We start from the raw sequence: 19,807 nt of genomic DNA on the forward strand, positions 1-19,807 counted from the left end.
AGTTGCTGTCTTTTTAGCATTAGGGCTCTGTTATAGCAGAGACAAAACAAACAGTTTCCCTACAGCATGGCACATGTTATGATAGAGATAAGGGGAACAGATTGTGGGAATATATAGGAGAGCCAGCTTGATTGGGGGTAGGTTGGAGTCAGGAAGGACTTCCCCTAGAGGAGGCCACATTTGATGGATTTCATGTAGGAGAAGGGTGCACAGGGAGGACAGCATTCTAACCAAAGAGAATAATTAGTGCCAAGGCCTTGGTATAGTTCTTGGTGCATTTGGAGCTGTAAGAAGCCTGGTACAATCAGATTCTGAGGTTTGGAGGAAGGATGGAGGCAGGGATGGAGAAGAGACAGGAAGTAGGGAGGAAGAAAGACAATAGATCACAGAGTGTCTGACCTATTAGGCTGGGACTTGGTACTCAACTTCTATCAGTGAGTTCTAAGCCAACTGTGGGTGGTTTGGCTTGCTGTTTTAAAAGCTTACTGATTGTGTGGATAGAGAGTCAGAAGAGTTTGAAGAGAGGCAGGGGTCTCCCACAACATCAGCACAGTCTTTTCAGGAGTTCTACTGGAGAGCCATGACCTGGTGAGGCTAAAACTCAGAAGGTAGAGCCAAGATTCCTCTGAGGCTAGGCTTCCTGCCCAGGAGTCACAATTCAGCATGAATCTACAGATCAATGTGTTCAAACCTGCCAGAAAGCACCTTGGGTGACCCCAGAGCACACTGTTAAAATACAAAGCCACTTCAAAAGATTGTCTTCCTTTGACGAGGACATTGAGTCAATATTCCAGAGCAATCATTTACCTGGAGTCTTTGCCTTGGTAATTCCCAGCTTGAGCCTGAGTCAGCTCCAGGAAGCCATTTCTCTTTAAAGTCTGTGCTTGGCCTTAATTATGAGCTCAACATCTGGTACCTACTCTCATGATTATTCACTCTCCTGTGTTCTCTTACATTTTTGGAAGTCTTTGAATTTTTTTCCCCCAAAACTTATCATCCTTCATTTTCTTTACCTCTTCTACCATCATTGATATGAAAACTGCAGTCTGAGGCTTAGTTCCTTTTCAAAACATAGCAGAAGTATCCTGTGGGTAGAGTCTTCATCTGGAGAGCCTAATATGTGCATTTGAATCCAGAACCAACTCCAGATCTAGTGAGCCAGGATCTCCTGGGTGTAATCTTAACATGTGAAGTTGGACAGAAAACCCCTCCCAAGGAATTATGAACTATGCTCCTAGTTAAGAATGGCGAATGATGGGTGCTAGAGGCTTAAGTCTGTAATCCTAGCTACGCAGGAGGCAGAGATCAGGAGGATTGCAGTTTGAAGCCACCCTCAGGCAAATAGTTCAAGAGACCGGATCACAAAAAACCTATCACAAGTAACTGGCTGAGTGGCTCAAGTGGTAGAGTGCCTGCCTAACAAGCATGAGTCCCTGAGTTCAAACCTCAGTTCTGCCAAGAAGAATGGCTGCTGTCATTTGTTGTCCTGTACTAATCAACAAGTAGTAATTAATTTATTCATCGGTGAACTTGGGCTAATTTCCCCAGTGACCCCATGTTAAGACTTCCTTTGGGCCATTTGGAGCTCTACCTACCTGTTCCAAAAGTGTTAGAGTGAGATCCGTTATATTATTCCAAAACAGTGTGTTGCTGCTCCTCATAAAAGCCATTGAATCCAATATTGTTTTAAAGTAAATATTTAGTCTTACCACACACCACCGGCAGTGTTAACGTGTTTTATTGTCTGCCATCTTTCTCATAGACCAAGCTGTGTTTGTTTTTCTAGGACAAACTTCTCAAATCCACCCTCTCTGGGTGTTTTTATACTACTCGTGTTTGTTTTCTCTGGGAATGTGAGAGTGGAGCTTGATGAGAAGGCTGTTGTGTGGCTCAGAACCAGGCTCAGTGAGGCCTCTTAGCCGTATTTTCATAGTTGTGCTTAGGACACAAAGGCAGCCCTTTCACTTGCCAGCAAAATAAGATCCTCTGGCTCTTCGGAGCTGAGGCTGCTTCTTTCCGAGCTTGCAAAAACTCTTTCATGCTTTAACTAAGGAGCAGTTTTTAGAAAATCTGAATGCTCACAACTAGAATTACGGGTAGCAATCAAATGCAGATAGAAATAAATGGGAATTCAGTCATTTCAACTTGATCCTCTGCAGTGCAAGGGTGGCAGATATCTGTTCTTTTAGACATCCATGTCCTGACCTATTTCTTCTGTCCACTGTGCAATCGTCTTGAGTTGTTTGACTTTGCTTTCCAGGGCAAACGAAAGTATGTTTCTTTATTTATAAGTATAGAAACATTTCCTACATTTTTATTAGAGAGTACAATCAGAAAGAAACTATTCTGTGTAACCTTTCTGTTACAGGTGGCCTTGCTCCCTGCCTAAACTCCATCCTAGTGTCATATCTTAACCATCACCATTCCTGCTTCCTTTCTCTTCCTCCTCAGATCCCTCCTTAGATTGAAATGCCACTGACCCTCCTCACAGCCCTGCCTGGCCCTGCAATTACCCCACTTTTTTACTGTGTACAAAGTCATCTTTTCCTCTGGAATTTTACAGCAAGATCAAATCTCACTTCTTCCCACATTCTTCCTTCCCACTTATCCTCTGCTGATCCTTCCCAACAGTGTTTACCCACTCCTGTATTTTATAATTCCTTAACAGTTTGTAGGCCACTTTAACCTGTCTTCTTTCATTTAATGCTCAGAATAAACCTGGGAAGGAAGTAGAAGTTACTCTCCTTTTTTAAATGAGAAAACTGAGGTCAGTAGGACTGTTTGACATGCTCAGCATTTAGGAATAATCAAAAGGAATGAGGAGTTAACATAAAGACCTCTAGCTCCTGTCCTCTTCCTCTGTGTCACAATTCCCCTTTCATCTAAGTGCTCTTCTTTCTTTCTCCCTCTCTCTCTCTTTCTCTCTTTTTTTTTCCTCTCTCTCTCTCTCTTTCTTATTTGCCTTCCTGACACACTGATCAAATGGCAGCTTTGTCCCAGCAGTTTTGAGGACACAGGTCAGCAAGATAGACATGGTGTCAGTCCCCATCAAGTGTACAATTTGATCATCCATCTTGCCTGTTGCCCGAATACCTCTTAACTACAGGACCTGCTACTATTCCATTCTACAAATAGAGTTTGAAAGTTAGGCATTCCTTAGCATAACGACTTGAAAAACCATCCATTCTTTATTCTTGGCTTTCATGAGATCACTAGGATCCTCATTTAGTCAACCAACATTTCACCTACTAGTAATCTGTGTGCCAGGCTTAGTGTTGGGACATAAAATTATGACTAACCCTTGAATAGGGAAGTTGCAAAGAAAGGTGCCATCAGGAAAAGACTATATTTCTTAATTGTAAGATATCCATTTGTTTTCACATTGTAACCTGTCTGGAAATTGGTTGCATATTTTAATTATAATTGCTCATACTTGAAAATTTTTCCTATAATGTGTAAAATCATGGTGCATCTGATGTCATGTTCAAACAGAAGTATATAAAAGTACATGGGAGCCTGTGAGAAAGTGCTGTCTCCCTTGAGGAACTGGGAAGAATTTCTCTAAGGAGGTAGCTGATTAGCCTTTCAATGGCTTTTTATTAACCAGGATTATAACAAGCAAAGTATGCTAACCTCTTTGTTCATTCTATAAACATTCTTCCTGTGAACCTCTGCTATGGGTTGGTGTACAACAGACAGAAGTAGCCTGCAGTATGTAAAAAGACACGAAGCCAGCAATCACAGCACACATGTTTTCCACTACAATCTCACAAAGTATATGTTGGGAGGACAGTGAGTTGTGGGAGTGCATATGAGGGAACCAGCCCAGTGTGGAGGTGCCACAAAGGCTTGAGCTGAGAGCTCTTGAAACAGATGTGTAAAAATTAGTTAGGCAAAGAACGGGTGGGGGACAGTGTTCCTGGTGGAGGGCAAGGATGTACATTGGCCTGAGGTGGGCAGGAGCACAGGGTGTTGGAGCAAGTGAGAGGCTGGAGAAAATGGTCCCAAAGAGTAGAGGGGGGTGGGATACAGGAGGAGGCTGCAGACATGAGCAGAGACCAGATCAAGGGGCCCTGGTAAGGATTTCCATCTTGAAGACCCAACACTTCTTAGGCACTCTTGCCTTGCTTGGTAACATAACTGTGGCTGTGACTTCCCCCTCCAGGCTCACCTTGTCGCGGCTTTTGAACAGAGTCTTGGAAACATGACCATCAGGCTCCAGAGTTTGACCATGACTGCTGAGCAGAAGGTAAGGCAGAAAGGATGTTTTGGCTCCCCACTGGAGGTCAAAAACAAATCTAAAAATACTATTCTTTCATTTTAGATAATTATATAGTTCTTAACATGGTTCTTAAAGTAGTAGAATTTAAATGTTGAGAATAGCTATGTTGAGTAACAATGTGACTTAGATTGGGTGATGGTACTAACATCAACAACAGGTCTCATTACACCCCTTTTATGTGTTCCTTTATCCCTGCTGAAAATGGATCCATGTCATATAGGAGACAAGGAATTTGTTGAGCTCCTTCTTCCCTGCTCCCCACTGAAGCCAAGTGTTACTTCCTGTGAGCTGGTTTTAGAATGACCAATGTGTCTTTCTCATCCTCAGGATTCAGAACTGAATGAGTTAAGAAAAACCATCGAGCTGCTAAAGAAACAGAATGCAGCTGCTCAGGCTGCCATTAATGGAGTAATTAACACTCCAGAGCTCAACTGCAAAGGTAAAGTAGGAAACACCCTTTAGACAAACGACCTGCTGCCCTTTCCAGCCTCCCCTGATGGCACATGATGCAAGGGCCCTGCTGGAAGGTGGATGGCTTGGAAACCAGCTCTGTGTCAGGAAGGTCCCAGAAGGCAGACACCTTTCCTCTGATTACTTCTGATCTCCATAGAATTGGGTACTGTGGCTCATCCTCTTCTGACAAATTTCAAAAATGGAAGAAAATAATTTCTCTTGACTGAGTGTCAAAGTGTTTTGTAGCCCTTAATTTCACTCATGCTTCCGTATTTATATACTGAAATGAACTAAAATGGCTTCATCTCTACTTTGTTTGGGAAAACTGTCCTGAATAGTTTTGTTTTTGTGTATCTTAGTCGGGTAATTAAAAAAATAAAAAGATGCGGACGTGCAGGTGAGTTATCTTCTACAATAACAGTATAACAATAATGATACAGTATTGGCAGTTAGCATTCATGGAACACTTAGCCTGTGTTCTGAGCACCATGCCAAGTGTTTTCATTAATTAGGTGTTTGTCTTTCCACAACACCCTTATGAATGTCCTGCTAATCTTTTCTTCATTGTACTGATGAGAGCTCTGAGTTTCAGAGATGACAGTGGTTTGCTGAGGTCAGAGAGTTGTCAGAGTGGAAGTAGAACTGGAACCCAAGTCTGTAAGGCCAGTGTGCTCTTCATTCAGGATTTGGGTATAGTTCTGTCCTCAGGAGGAAAACAAGCCGCAAGCATTATTTCAGGGATCTCTGTTACTTTCTCTTATTTCGGATATTGGGTCTCCTAAATAAAGCAATGATAGAGTTGAAAAGGGAAGAATTAGAAAGAGTTGGCCAGACAAGAATAGAGGGAAAAGAGAATTGTGGGCAGAGGGCAGAACATGTGCTTTAGATGAGATGGTCTTGGCATTTCCAAAGGGCTGGAAGGGAGCAAGTATATAGGAGCAGAGAAAGCAAAGGGGCAGGCCTGGGAGTGCAGCTCAGTGGTAGAGCATCTGGCCTGGATTCCAACCCCAGTACTACTAAAACAATTCTTTAAAACAGAAAAATAAAAGGAAGGAGCAAATGTATATCTACAATTCAGAAATACATTTTCTAGCTGGTTGCTGGTGGCTTATACCTATAATCCTAGCTACCTGGGAGGCTGATATCCAGAGCATCTCAGTTTGAGGCCAGCTGGGGCAACAAGTTCATGATATCCCATCTCTAATAATAGCTGGACACAGTAGCACATACCTGTCATCCCAGCTATGTGGGAGATTGAGATCAGGAGGATTGCAGTTCCAGGCCAGAGTAGGCAAAAAAGTTCACGAGATTTTCTGAACAGAAAAAAGCTAGGTGTGGTGGTCCATACCTGTCAATCCTGCTATGACCTGAAGTATAAAAATGATAGGATCGCAGTCCAGGCTGGCCTGGGCAAAGAGCAAGATCCTATCTCTGAAGTAATCAGAATAGAAAGGGCTGGAGGCATAGCTCAAACAGTAAGCAAACACTTGCCTATCTAGCAAGTGTGAACCCGTAAGTTCAAACTCCAGTACTGCCCCCCCAAAAAAGAGAGAGAAATAAGTATTCCTGCCTATCTATAGCCTAGGAGAACCAGTATTGGGGAACTCTTCCTGAGCCTTGTTTTGACTTCAGTTTTGTAAAGTTGCAAAAGCACACTCCATTTAACTGACCAAAGAGAGCATAGCAGTCAGCTACTCAAAGATTTTGAAACCAGCGGTGAGAAATAGAGGTGTTGTTTCAGTGGAAAATGCCTAGGAGTCCTCACGGATGTGGATCTCAGTACAAGAGCCATTTTCCAGGACACAGGATTGGGTTCCAGTCAGCAGGCCCTGACATGTCCTGCCTTGCTCTCCAGGAAATGGCACCACCCAATCTACAGACCTCCGCATCCGAAGGCAGCACTCCTCCGACAGTGTCTCCAGCATCAACAGCGCCACCAGCCATTCCAGTGTGGGCAGCAACATAGAGAGTGACTCAAAGAAAAAGAAGAGGAAGAACTGGGTGAGTATCCATCCACACACTCTCCCAGGGACTGACAGGGGCTGTCTCTGAGATAGTGTTCCCCAAATACAGCCCAGGCTGCCTTTAAACCTCAGAACCATAGATCTCTGAGAGTAGATTCAAGGAAGTGGTTTGTGGGTAGGGTTTTACTAAAACTAATGTGCTCAGCAACACACTAGGATTTATAAAATCACCACTACTATGTAGTTTTTCCTCTTTCATAAGATTTTATGTGACATACACATCTTTCATCTCATTTATGTGTCATTTCTTCCTCATTTTATGTTGGCCACAGATTACTAGAGCAAAGTTACTCTTTTATTTTTATTTTTTACCATTTGGCAGTGACAGGCATCCAACCTAAGGCCTTGCTCATGCTAGACAACACTTTACCACTGAGCTACACCCCCCAGTCCTTAGCAAAGTTACTCTTCAATGGTTTCTTCTTAGTTCCAAAGCATTTTTTTTGGAGCATATATCAGTAGTCATCCTATCCTTAACCATAGTGTTTTATCTATTTATTTATACAATTGCCTAGGATATGAAACCAGTGTTGTCTTTAAAGTTTTTTAGCCATGTTCTGTAATAAGTTTCTTAATGTCAATGATAGTAGTTAGTCAGTGGTTCTAAGCTGGAAGCTATATCTCACGTTGTCGAGTTTAATAGAATCGAACTCTCCTTTGCGGTGTTTCTGCATGTGTCCATAATCCCAGTGAGCTCTTGATCTTCTACGCCGCCATCTTTTCCCTGCTCTCCCGGGAAAATTCCACCCTGTAGTCTCTGCCCAATTTTCAGAGCTTCTGTCGAGGCTTCAGAGCAACAAGTAGCATTTGCTGCTACTCGGCTTCAGTGCAGGAACACCCCGTGTCAATCTGAAGATGGCCAGTGCTCCAAGAGCCCCATTGCCATTGCAAAGAGCATTGTGTTTTCCTCATGGCCCCAGTGTCCTCAGTCATTCCATACACCTTTCACTCATTTTGTGTCATCTTGGATGGGTGGCGAGGTCTAGTGATAGACGAATTGAGGATTTTGGTTATTGATGACTTACCTTGGAGTGAGCTAAAAGGCCAGCTTAGTGTGACCCTCTTATCATAGCAATTCATTTTTTTTCCTTTAAGTTACTAATAGCTTTTAGATATCTTATTTGCTATGACTAAACGATAAGATTAACTCATGTTGCCATCTCTAATATACAGTTGATAAAGATAGTCTGATTCGATTATCAAAGTGATGAGAGAGAATTATTGTCTATGAAAACAGTGGTTATCTATTTTTTTCAAACCAAGAATTAAAACTGTTTGTGCTGTCTTAAGGCAACTCTGGCTTATCAGTGACATCAGGGGGGATGGACAATTGGCATTCCCAGCTTTTCCCAAACTTTAATTCTGTTTAATCTTTGTAATCTCTTCTACCTGGCATTTTACCAGACATGAAGGCAAGCATTTAGTTTGTTGGCTCATGTGCCAACTCCTCTATAACTCCTCTGAGAAGCAGAAAATGAGAGTGCAATGGGATCTAGATTTGCCTGCAAGCTGGACATGCAGTTTATTAGAGAGGAAACACATTAATGGAAGAAAAATCTCATCAACTTGTCAAATGGCCTACCTTCTGAGTTTCTCAGTGGCTAAGAAAACTCCTAGAATATATTTTCAGAAGGAAAAAAGACTAGGAAAAGGAGGTGACTTTTCAAACTGTCTTTTTTTATTTTTTTAAAGATGTGATTTTTTTGGGGGGAGCCTAGAAAAATATATACTGATTATGGCCCTCAGAGAATTGCATTTCAATCTTTATGTTCTTGTTAAAATTTTCAGGTCTGTCTTGGTGTGGGAAAGTTGTTAGTGAATTTCTTAAACAACTCTCCATAGGTTTTTTTTTTTATTTTTTGAGTAATGAGCGAGGTGGCTAATTCCCTACTTACTAGATTATCTTCATATAAGGCCAGCAGGAACTCCTAAGTCAACACAGCAAAAGAGCTCTATAGCCATGTGGGGCCAATGCAGCTGTGAGGCTGGTACTACTTAGAAAAGAAGGACCCCACTCCCCAAATTCAGGCATTAAGAGATGACTAATGTGAGGCAGGAAAAGCTTGAGAGGCACAGGAAGATGGGGTGGCCATTTCAACCACACAGGAAGAAGCAGGAAGAATCCTGGTTGGGGATGCCCATCCTATTCTTCCCTTCCTTTAATGATGGAGGAAGATGCCCCCATGCTGTTAAAGGCTCATGTTCCTACTGGAAACCTCCTCTGTGTGTGGTGTTTATGTTTATTTTTTTTTTTTTAGCCATGTTGTGTCTGAAAAGTCCAAAGCTTTCCCTGTCACTGGCTTTCTCTGTTAAAAATTGTCTTTTTTCCTTCCCCTTCCCCTTCCCCATTTTGCTTGCGTTTTCTCTGGCAGGTCAATGAGGTAAGCAAGACCAACTTTAATTTCGGATACCAAGCTAACCCATCCATTGATATGACTAACCTCATCCGCATCCATCACCATGTCTGAGCATCCTGCTTTGTTGCTGTGTAGCCTCATCTTTCCCACCCCCACCTGCTGAGCCAGGCTTTGTCTTGCTGTTGAACCAGGAATAGGCATGGAATGTTCCCCACAGGTCCGGTTCTGAGCTGTCAACACCAGATAACTCCTTTTCCCTTAATGCACTGATTTGAAAGAGCTATTGGGAGCCTTTCCCATTAGTGGGGAAACGTGGGAAGGTTAATTACTCTGTTGTATGCATGTCTCTGTTTAGCCAAAGCCTGACTGTTGGCTGCACCCCTGCAAGACTAATGATCTTGTATATTCAGTTACGCAGCTCCTTCAAGCAAGCCTTTGGGAAGAAGAAGTCCCCCAAGTCGGCATCCTCTCATTCAGACATTGAGGAGATGACAGATTCTTCTTTGCCTTCCTCACCAAAGCTCCCACACAATGGGTCCACTGGCTCCACTCCACTGCTGCGGAATTCTCACTCCAACTCTCTGTGAGTCTCTCTAACTGGGGTGACCCCATCAGATGATGTCTTTGGCCCTTATGATACCTCTCAAATAGGAATGGCTTAAAGCCCGGTTATGAGTCATCTCCTTTGTGTTTTGCTTTTTGTTTGTTTGATTGTTTGGGTTTGAACTCAGGGCCTTGCACTTGCCTTAGGTTGGCATTAAACCACTTCAGCTACACCCCCAGCCCTTTTTGCTTTAGTTATTTTTCAGATAGGGTCTCCTGTTTTTGCTAGGGGCCAGCCTGGACCTCAGTCCTCCTACCTATGCCTCCTGGATACCTGAAATCACAGGTCTGCATCACCATGCCTTGTCTGTTTGTTGAGATGGGTCTCACTAATTAAACTTAGGGTTTAGTTAGGGTAGTGTCAGTATCCTTAAGTAACTGGCCTCAGTAAGTTGTGTAACTTCTTTTTGATTCCATTTCTTTGTATGTCACAATGGGCAAGGGTTGTTGTCTGTGTATACTGTCCTAAGCATTAAACAGATAAATGGACGTAAAGAAGCTAGAGGCAGAAGCTTTTTGCTATGAGGGGCAAATGGTGCATGCATGTTGGCAGTTTTGCTGAAATTCTGGTTCATTTGGGTGATAAGACTTAGAAGATGCTTTTCTCCTTTGATTAAAATTTGGCGTTGACTGTTTCTCTAAGGTCAGAACTCAAATTGAGAGGTTTTTTTTTTTTTTTTTTTTTTTTTAAAGGATGGATTCAGTGACTGTTGTCCTTACCAGAGGATTCAGTATTTAATAAAATGATTCATCGCAAGCTTCCCTAGGACATTTAATATGAGGTAGCAGTTTGTACCTCTGTAAGGGACACAGCTGGCTTCATTCAGATGTCTAGATGCTATTCCCCTCAGCTGCTGTTTCATGGAAGACAAGAGCCATCTGCTCTCACCCAGCTCTCTTTCCATGATTCCCACTGTGCATTGTTCTTCCTTCCTCCATTCCAGCTTAGAAAGACAGATTTGTGTCTGTCTAAGAAAACAAGGCCTGTGCTCTAGAGCCAAAAGCAGGAATAGCTTGGATGATGGGGCACCCTAGTGTTAGCTCAGAAAGTGGCAAAGCTGGATTCTAATGAGAAAGGCTACCCCCGTCTAGTAGCGCTAAATTCCATTTAAGATTACGTATGCTATTGATAATGAGCCAGGTCACAAACAGCCTGCAAGGAATGTTATCAGGGAGATGAGACAGTACCTAAGAGAAGACTATCTGGCTAGGGCCAGAACAGCCATTGAAATAGGATTAGAAAGAGGAGGAGGTGTGTTATATGAATCTTAGTGTCTTCATTGGTTAACATGGAGGTACTGGAATCTACTTCATTGGATTCTTGAGAAAGGCAAATTAGATACTGTGCACTAAGCCCCTCTATCTTACTGTTCCATCCCCCTTCGTTCTCAGGAGACTGAGATTGTGGAGAAGACCCCAATTCTACTCATCCAGGCAGCCCTCTGAGGGCAGTAGCCTACACAAGAGCCCCAAGCCCTTTCCAAATGCTTAGCACGTGACTGTAGAGAGTGCAGGCAGGAAGATGAGTCATCCAGGGGCCAGGTCTCTGTAAAGCAAACACAGTTTACAACATGGCCCTCCCGACCAGGGTCTCCACTGTAGTTGACTATCAACTCCTGTATTGGGCAGCACCCTGATGAGAGGGTGGCCACAGAGTGTGCACTTCTTTTATGGGCAAGGTTAAAATCTCATTTAGAAGAGGAGGAGGAACACTGAAGAGCTGCAGGGCTGTGTTTCCTTGAGAGAAAGAGTAGATGAATGCTTGACAGCATGGGTCCTACTTGATCTACTTGGTCCAAGAAGTAAAGACAGGACAGGTCTCACACAGGCTATCATCCATCCCAAAGCATCCCAACTCGGTCATTTCCTGACAAGAAGAAAAAGGAGGGGCTGATGGAGTGACTCAAGTAGTAGAGCACCTGCCTAGCAAGTGTGAGCCCCTGAGTTCAAGCCTCATACTGCCAAGAAAAAGTAACTTATCAATTCATCATCCTCTTGATTTCTGGATTTGAACTTTTTGTAGAGCAGGCTGTGTGAGCTGACCAGCATTCCAGGTATTCTGCAGAGATTGAGGTGAACTAGATGCCTACCCTGAGGAGACTAGAGACTCCTGGGGACATGATACAGTACAGTTACTCAACTCCTGAGCCTTCATTCTGCCAAGCATTCTTCTTGGCTCCATGGTACAACAGTGTCCAAGACTGATAAAGTTCCTTTTCTGGTTGACCCTGCCTACTGTAAGTTGGAGGTGGGCATTAAACACAGAGTCCCAATGAACTAGAAAAGCCAGTTTGTTGTAAGGGTTAATGCTACAAATGAAAATGGTACTGGGATACTGATGACCCTGGCAGCAACTTCAGATGGAATGGTCAGGGAAGGCCCCTCTGAGAAGGTGACATTTCAGCTGAGATCTTTGTAATAGGAGGAACCACTATTTAGTTCTGGTCAGAAACATGAGCTGTGGTAACAAACTCCATCCAAAAGTTCAGTGGCTTTACTTAACACTGTTTATTTCTGGCTCACTCCAAACCCAGTGCAGATATTCCTTGTCAGCAGGCTGCTTGCCATGACCTAGTCCTCCTCTCAGTGCTCTATGTCCAGCCAGGAGAAGGAGAGGAGAGTACAGAAGATTCTGCAGGAGGGTTTTATGGGCCAGGCCTGGAAGAGGCACATGTCCTCTCTTCCTATTGTCCACTGACCAGAATCCAGGGTCATACCACCTGCAAGGGAAGAAGTGAAGAAGGAAATAGGCTGTGGTGAACACTGATCAGCCTCATAATGAGCAGGACAGCCTTCCCGAGAAAAAACAGCACAAGGAACCCAATGTAGAAACAGGGCTTGATGAGTCTGAGAAGGAGGAATCATTGGCCTGCCCGCCATAGGACAGTGAAGGACCAGAGTGGTGGAAAAGGAGGCCATAGAGAGGTAGGCAGAACCTGCAACAGAGAGAATTTTGAAGTCAAAGTGAAGTCGTATCTGATTTTGTGTGTAATGGATAGACATGGGGGAGCATTAAACAGAAAGGTGAGATAATCTGAGTTAGTGTCTGTGGGTAAAGAATATAGGGGAGCAAGAGTAAAGAGAGATCATGGAGGTGGCTAGTGCTTTTCCCAGTTCACGCTACTCGGGCCACTAGTTGTGCTTTGAACCCTCAGATCACACGCCCATACCTGAAGGCCTTTGCCCTTGTGCCCTTTGCCAGATATGCTCCTCTGGATATTCACTTTTTCATGTCTCTGCTTCGTGCAACTTTATCAACAAGGCCTGTGCACCTTGAGTAAAGTCATACCACCACCAACCAGCACTCTGTTGTCCCCTTTCCTCTACTTCACTTTTCACTATTACACATATTCCAACTGACACCTAGATTTTCCTTGGTTTTTGTTCTCTGTCCCTTACCCTACTCCAGATCCACGATGTAGGAGGTGGATACTTTGTTGGCTTAGCAGCCAGTCAAATATTTGGTACAGTGATGGATTGGCTGATGGTAATTGTGTTTCCTTGGCAGATTTAGTTCTGAAGAAAAGTTGACAGCTCATGGTGATGGATCCAATGTAGAGTACAAGGGAAAGAGAGGAGCAATCCTTGGATATTCCTAGATTTGCAGCTTGAGTGTGTGTGTGTGGGGGGGGAAGGATGGGACCTATTTGGAGTAGGGTGGGAATCAGAAGCCTGGTTTGCCCACATTAAGTGAGAAGCACAGGAGACATTCACATGGGGTGTCAACCATCCTGGAGTTCCAGGATACATAGACTTGGGAGATGTGGATTCATAGTTAGCACTGAAAATTAGGAAATGGGAGTTGAGTGGAGATGAAGAAGATTGGAGGGGCAAGGACTGAGCTCTGTCACACTGATATTTGAAGTTTAAGAAGAGAAAGTAGAGCAGTCAGTGAAGTGGGAGGAAACCCAGGGAGCAAAGGGAAGAAACTGCTAGGAGAAGGAAATAAAAATTGGGTTACATGGTACTGGGTGGTCATGTCAGGCAAGGAGAGAGTGGTGGTGATGCACTCAACAGTATAGGACCATGAGCAGGAAGGCTGCTTCCAAACCACTTTTCCCGTAGGGATGGGGCAGGGCAGGCTCTTGGCTCCCCAGCCCTTTTCTTACATTCCACAGCCTCCATGGACACTGGAGATGTTTGGTTTTGGTCTAGTTTTCCAAAGGGTGGGCTGAGAGCAAATGCTTATTTTCAACCTTGAAGGGTTTATAAGAATGTGCAAATCTAGATGTGAGAGGGAGTTCAAAGAAGAAACTAAAGGCAGAGGAGTTGGGCTTAGAGAATTCTCCACCCCGTGGGCGAAAGGAATGGCAGATGAGGAACAACATCGTTTCCCACACTCAAGGCGTTTAAAATTATGCATGCCACCAGCCTGCCCCTGGACAAGACAGTGGGAATATGTTGTAACAGTCAGCCAAGGACTGAGACAAAATACATCAGGTTGTTCAGTAAGTGATCCATGAAGTTCACAAGCATGTATTGATTGCCTACTGGATACAGTTCAGGAGCAAAGCTACCAAGTTTTATACCAACTCTTTCATGCTTAAATAGTGTGATCTTGGACATGTTAATCTTTCTGTGCCTCATCCTCCCCATTTTAAAAGCAGGTAATTATTGTACCTCATCATGGAGTTCGTATGTGTACAGTGAGTGAAATAATATGCCTAGCTCAGTTATTCCTGTATGCAGTAAACATTGCTGATCACCTGCTATGTGTGTGTTGATCAATGTGACCAGACAGGAGAAATCACACACAGAAATGCCCTGGTCCTAGAGAAGCCAGCCGAAGAGTACATGGTAACCTGTTAAGTGCAATAAAATTATCAGAGTTATAGCATAAGTCTAGTTAGATAAGGAACCAACGGAAAGAGAAGGCTTTGTCCTGTCCTGTACAGTTGGGATGGGGCTAAGACTTGGTCGGGGCTGCTGCTAAAGGAACTTGTTGTCAGTAACATCTCTTTGGGAGGACTTCCCTCTCATGAGACCACTACATTATACATTTCTGATAGCTAGATGATTTGGGATAAAACTTGTACTCCCACACCAGGTTTCTTTATTTTGGCTTGCTCCTACTTTGTCTTAGATTATTATCTGTTGCAATGACTGATACTACAGATTGAGTAATTTATAAAAAAAAAAAATAGACACCTATGAGGTGGGCACTAATGGGAGGTTGAGATTAGGAGAGTCATGGTTCAATGCCAGCTCAGGCAAATAGCTCAAGAGACCCTATCTCCAAAATAACCAGAGCAAAGTGGACTAGCAGTGCAGTTCCAGTGGTAGAGCACCTCCTTTGCAAAGGCAAAGCCTTGAGTGCAAACCCTAGTCCCACCAAAAATAGAACTCGATGTAGCTTGTGGTTCTAGCCCATGGCACCAGCATCTGCTCAGTGACTTTTTGCTGGGTCATTGCATTACATAGCAGGATAGAGCTAACTTGGGCTCTTTCCCTCTTTTTTTTTTTGGTATTTCTGGGGCTTGAACTGAGGGCTCTGCACTTGCTAGGCAGGCACTCTACCACTTGAGCCACACCTCCAACCCTTTTTGCTCTGATTGTTTTGGAAATAAGGTCTTGCTTTTCGCCCAGACTAGCCTGAACTGCAAACCTCCTTTTTTACACTTCTTGCCATCACTAGCATGCCACCATGCCCAGCTTGTTTACATTGAGATAAAGTTTTACAAACTTTTTTTTTCTCCCCAGGCTGGCCTGGAACTACAGTCCTTCTGATTTCAGCCTCCCACATAGCTTGGGATGACAAGCACATTGCTACCTTGCCCAGCTATTGGTTGAGATGGGGTCTCGGTAAATTTTTGCTCCAGCTGGCTTTGAACCTTGATCTTCCCAAGTAGCTAGGATTGCAGGCAGGAGCCCCTGGCACCCATCTTCTCTCCCTCTTCTTAAAAAGCCATGAATTCAATCACTGGGCCCCATTCTTAAGACCTTATCTAAAACTAGTTACCTTCCAAAGACTTCCTCCATATGGCTTTGGGGTTTCAGTTTCAGTATGAGTTTGGAAGCAGACACCCATACCCTATCTATCACCTTTGTAAGTCTCTGACTGGCCAAGTCCTGCAAAGCAACTCATATAATACAATCCTCAAAATTCACTTTCTGGAGGAAAAGGTTCAGACCATGTGATGGGGACTTGAGTAGAGTCCTTTTCTGTGGAGTGCTGGGCAGACCAATTATTCCCAGTGAGGATCAGACCACATTGTTCTCTGCCATGAAGTAGAGGATCAGGATCTGTGCAGGGCATGAGTTGAGTAAGACTAGAGTGCCACAATGGAATTTTGCTCAGACTTTACACTTCATTTAAACCAGGAAACCATAGTTCTTTCAAGAAAGAACCAATTTTTACAAGCTCCCCCTACAAACCTCCCAAACCAGAAGAAGCATGGTTCTGTCGTTAAATCACAGGCAACTTAAAGCACAAAGAGCTGGGGAAAAGGGGAATCTGAATTCGAAAGGCATTTCTGTCACTCCAGTCCTTTTAGTCCAAGTATATTGGCTTCATCAGTTTCTCATAGGTATAGAATAGGAATAATAATGTTTTTAGGAGTTCCTTGCATTTTTCAAGGAAATTTTGAAGCTCAGAAGCTTCCTTGGTTGCTGATAACTTTTGTTAGCAGCTTTGTAGCCCAGGCTGGTTTCCAACAGAGATCCTCCTTTCTAAGTGCTGTGATTGCAGGCATATATAACACCATACCCAGCTTTCTGAGAACTTTTAAAATTAGGAAGTGACTACAATTTCTTTCTGTCTCTCAAATCAAAACAGTTCTGGTTCAGGTCAAGAAAATAGCACCAGAAAGATTTGGCTGTTCAAGTGTTAAACTTTTCTTCTTGTTCTTTCTACCCCTCGATACAATTACATCTCTTTCAAAAATCTTATAAATCATTTTCCTTTGGTGATTTTGCTTCCCCTCAAGCAGTTTTACAGGTCAGGTTTTGTGTTTGGCCATAAGTCCAACACTTGGGTGTTAGAGAGCTGGCTTACATGGTTGCTGCTGCCGAGACCCCATGCTCATCTCTTCCAGGCATAATCAGCTTCAGCTCTGTAACTTATGAACTTGGGGGTGTTTTTTGTTGTTGTTGTTTCCTAGTTGCTTTTTTCTTTGTCTTATCAGTCAAGAAGCACCCAAGTTTTCTTTCTATTCTGGATCACCCAGTACCTCAGATGCTATGACCCTTTTTTTTTTTCTGTTTCTTTTTCTTTTTTGGGGGGGCATCAGCAGGGTTTGAACTCAAGGCCTCATACTTGCTAGGCAGACACTTTTACTGCTTGAGCCACTCCACCAGCCCTTTTTTTGTGGTGAGTTTTTTCAACATAGGGTCTCATGAACTATTTGCCTGGGACTGGCTTCAAATCGCGATCTTCTGATCTCTGCCCTGAGTAGCTAGGATTACAGGTGCAAGCCACTGGTGCCGGGCTCAGATGCTATGACCTTTCACACTCACAGAAATATTTTTTTAGATGAACTCTCTTTTCTGTAAATTGCAATTCATCATGACTTTTATGGTCTTCTACTTTATATTGAAGGAGTCTGAAGAAAAACATAACCAATTAAAGAGTCCAGCTTAGCCTTTTCTTAAGACAGAACCACTCAGCCAGATCCCATGGTCACTTTATTTTGATGCACAGCTGGGAAAGGAAGACACTAGCTAATCTGTTGTGAGGTCTTCAGAAAACACTTTGGCCTCTGTGTCGCCTTGTCCCCTCTAGTGTATTAACTCTGTGAATCTCTTCTTGCCATGAGCATATGAAGCTGGCAGGGGATGGGGAACTAAAAGAAGATTGGTCTCTCTAGACACTTTCTGGGGAGTGAATTTTTGGAATGAGATCAGAAACAAATGAACTTCTTTCACCCATATATATTCCCCTTTTTGACCAATAAAAATCACCCCTCAGCTATTCATTCTTGGAGCTTCTGACCTTGAAAACAGACCATTGACTTTGCTTTTCTGAGTGTGTTTAGAATGCAAAGACCATGTGATGTCATTACAGGGGCCCAGTTGTATACACACTGGAGAATGTTCAACCCCAAAGGTTACTACTCCCTTTTGCCAGCTCCTGCTCATCCCTCCATTATTGGAATTTCATGGAAAGGCACACCAGTCCCTCTGATTGCTGGAGCTCTGCAAAGAGTGCAGAGAAGTAACAAAACTGGTGACTTTCAGGTGGGAAGCACCTTGGTATCTGGTTATACATAGTTACTGCTGAACACACCTGATGATGACCTGGACCACTGGTGGAAGTAGACTGAAAGGAGATAAACCCAGAACTATTTTGGTAGTAACATCTTCTTTCCCTAGAATTTCGGAGTGCATGGATAGTGAAGCCGAGACGGTCATGCAGCTGCGAAATGAGCTGAGAGACAAGGAGATGAAGCTGACAGACATCCGTCTGGAAGCCCTCAGCTCTGCCCACCAGCTGGACCAGCTCCGGGAGGCCATGAACAGGATGCAGGTGAGAGATCAGAGGTGGATAGCGCCTGGAGCTGCCTGGGAAAGAGCTCTGGAAAGCTGCTCTCCAACAATCCAAGGTCTCCATACTGACTGCCCTCTGCTTTCCAGCCTTTTTGTCTTTTTAGTCATTTCCATATACTGCTTGGAGCAGTCTTTGAATAGCATAAGAATAATCGTGCTCCCCCTTCGTATAAAACTCATGCTCCTCTGTCCTGAGTTGTAGGGCAGTGCCCTTCAAACCTTCTTGTGGGGCTTTTTTCACTCGGTTCATGCCAGTCTTCCAACTATGCTTTTCACACTCTTCTTACAGGCCAAATGGACTCATGATGGTTTGCTCTGCATGTCCTGTGTGTTTCTGTTTCATGTTATTCCCTTTCCAGGGAATATCCTTCTGCCCATCCAAATTGGAGCCTTCTTCCAAGGCTCCGCCTCATGCCACTTCCTCTGTAAAGCCTTTCCAAGTCTTGCAGCTGGAAGACTCAGTGACCTTCTCTGAATGTTGCTACAGATTATTCTTACAAGCTGTCCCCCTTCCTGCCAAAGGGTGTGTTTTTCTTTCAACCTGGCACTACTGTTTTGCACACATTAGGGTCTTCATTCATAGAATGAAAAATTCTCCTGGGGTGTGCTTTATAGGAACTCACCAGAGAGCAGCCTTTCCCAAATGAGTCTTCTTCATTCTAGAAGAAGCTCTATGAAAGGAAGAACCCCTCAATTACATATGTTTGGGAAATGCCCCTCTCAGATTCGCAGAGCATAGCTCATTAAAGGCTCTGAGAAGTCTTACAATAAAGAAAGCTGTCAAATCCAAATTAGAAAACTCTTCTTCACTGAACACTTGGACAGCAGACACCAGGAAAGTCAAGTGTTGAAGTGCCTTGTTTAAAGGTCAATTCTCTGAAAGGATGAGCCCTGCCCTGCCGGACACATCTTAGATACACAGCAAAGGCAGGACACACTGCTGCCTCTCCCTGAGGGTGTTACTTGCCTCAGCTTGGCCAGCCAGCTGGTTCCAGCAGGGAACTTCCAGATCCTTCCTCTAGAAAAAAAGCTTGTTTCCATTACATTCACCTACTAAGTGGGCTTCTTACTTACTCTTTACAGAGTGAAATAGAGAAGCTGAAAGCTGAGAATGACCGGCTGAAATCAGAGTCTCAAGGCAGTGGCTGCAGCCGGGCCCCCTCCCAGGTGTCCATCTCTGCATCTCCAAGGCAGTCCATGGGTCTGTCCCAGCACAGCCTGAACCTCACCGAGTCATCCAGCCTGGGTGAGTAGCTACTGGGCTGGAGGCAGGCCTGGACCTGCAGCTGGCACTCTAGTCTCCAAGCAAGAGCCCCAGGAGAAGCAGGCTGACAGATGAAATGGAGAGGCAACAGGCGTGTGTGCACTTGGGGTGTATGTGTCTGGGTGTGTGCGTCTGCTACCAACATGAGCCCAGCCGTAGAGTGCTCTCATGCTTTGCTCCAGTGCCCCAAATTCTCCAAGCCGTGAACTTGGATCCCCTCACCCACCATGCTGAATTCTGTTTGATCCATTTTAAGAGGCTGACCTGCAAGCTGAATGCTGCATACACCCCACAATTGCAGGTTCCAAATGGGCTTGGCCTGTGGCCCTCCTGCCTTTGG

At 44.0% G+C, this 19,807-nt stretch overlaps 1 protein-coding gene and 1 non-coding gene across 11 annotated transcripts in view; both read left to right on the plus strand.

Annotated features, from left to right (window-relative positions):
- The window catches only part of Nav2 (neuron navigator 2), a 686,981-nt gene that overhangs the window by 640,599 nt on the left and 26,575 nt on the right, over positions 1–19,807 (plus strand). For all 10 annotated transcript variants that reach the window (XM_074042824.1, XM_074042825.1, XM_020171284.2 and 7 more), the window contains 6 exons: positions 4,166–4,249; positions 4,610–4,721; positions 6,591–6,736; positions 9,527–9,699; positions 18,030–18,183; positions 19,287–19,449. In XM_074042824.1, coding sequence (XP_073898925.1) covers positions 4,166–4,249; positions 4,610–4,721; positions 6,591–6,736; positions 9,527–9,699; positions 18,030–18,183; positions 19,287–19,449 — 832 coding nt within the window. The remainder of the gene's footprint in view (positions 1–4,165; positions 4,250–4,609; positions 4,722–6,590; positions 6,737–9,526; positions 9,700–18,029; positions 18,184–19,286; positions 19,450–19,807) is intronic.
- Trnav-aac (transfer RNA valine (anticodon AAC)) lies at positions 1,386–1,458 on the plus strand. The gene has a single exon. It is a non-coding gene; the product is annotated as a tRNA-Val (tRNA).

This window comes from Castor canadensis, chromosome 1 (genome assembly GCF_047511655.1).
Source record: "Castor canadensis chromosome 1, mCasCan1.hap1v2, whole genome shotgun sequence".
Taxonomy (NCBI): Eukaryota; Metazoa; Chordata; class Mammalia; order Rodentia; family Castoridae; genus Castor; species Castor canadensis.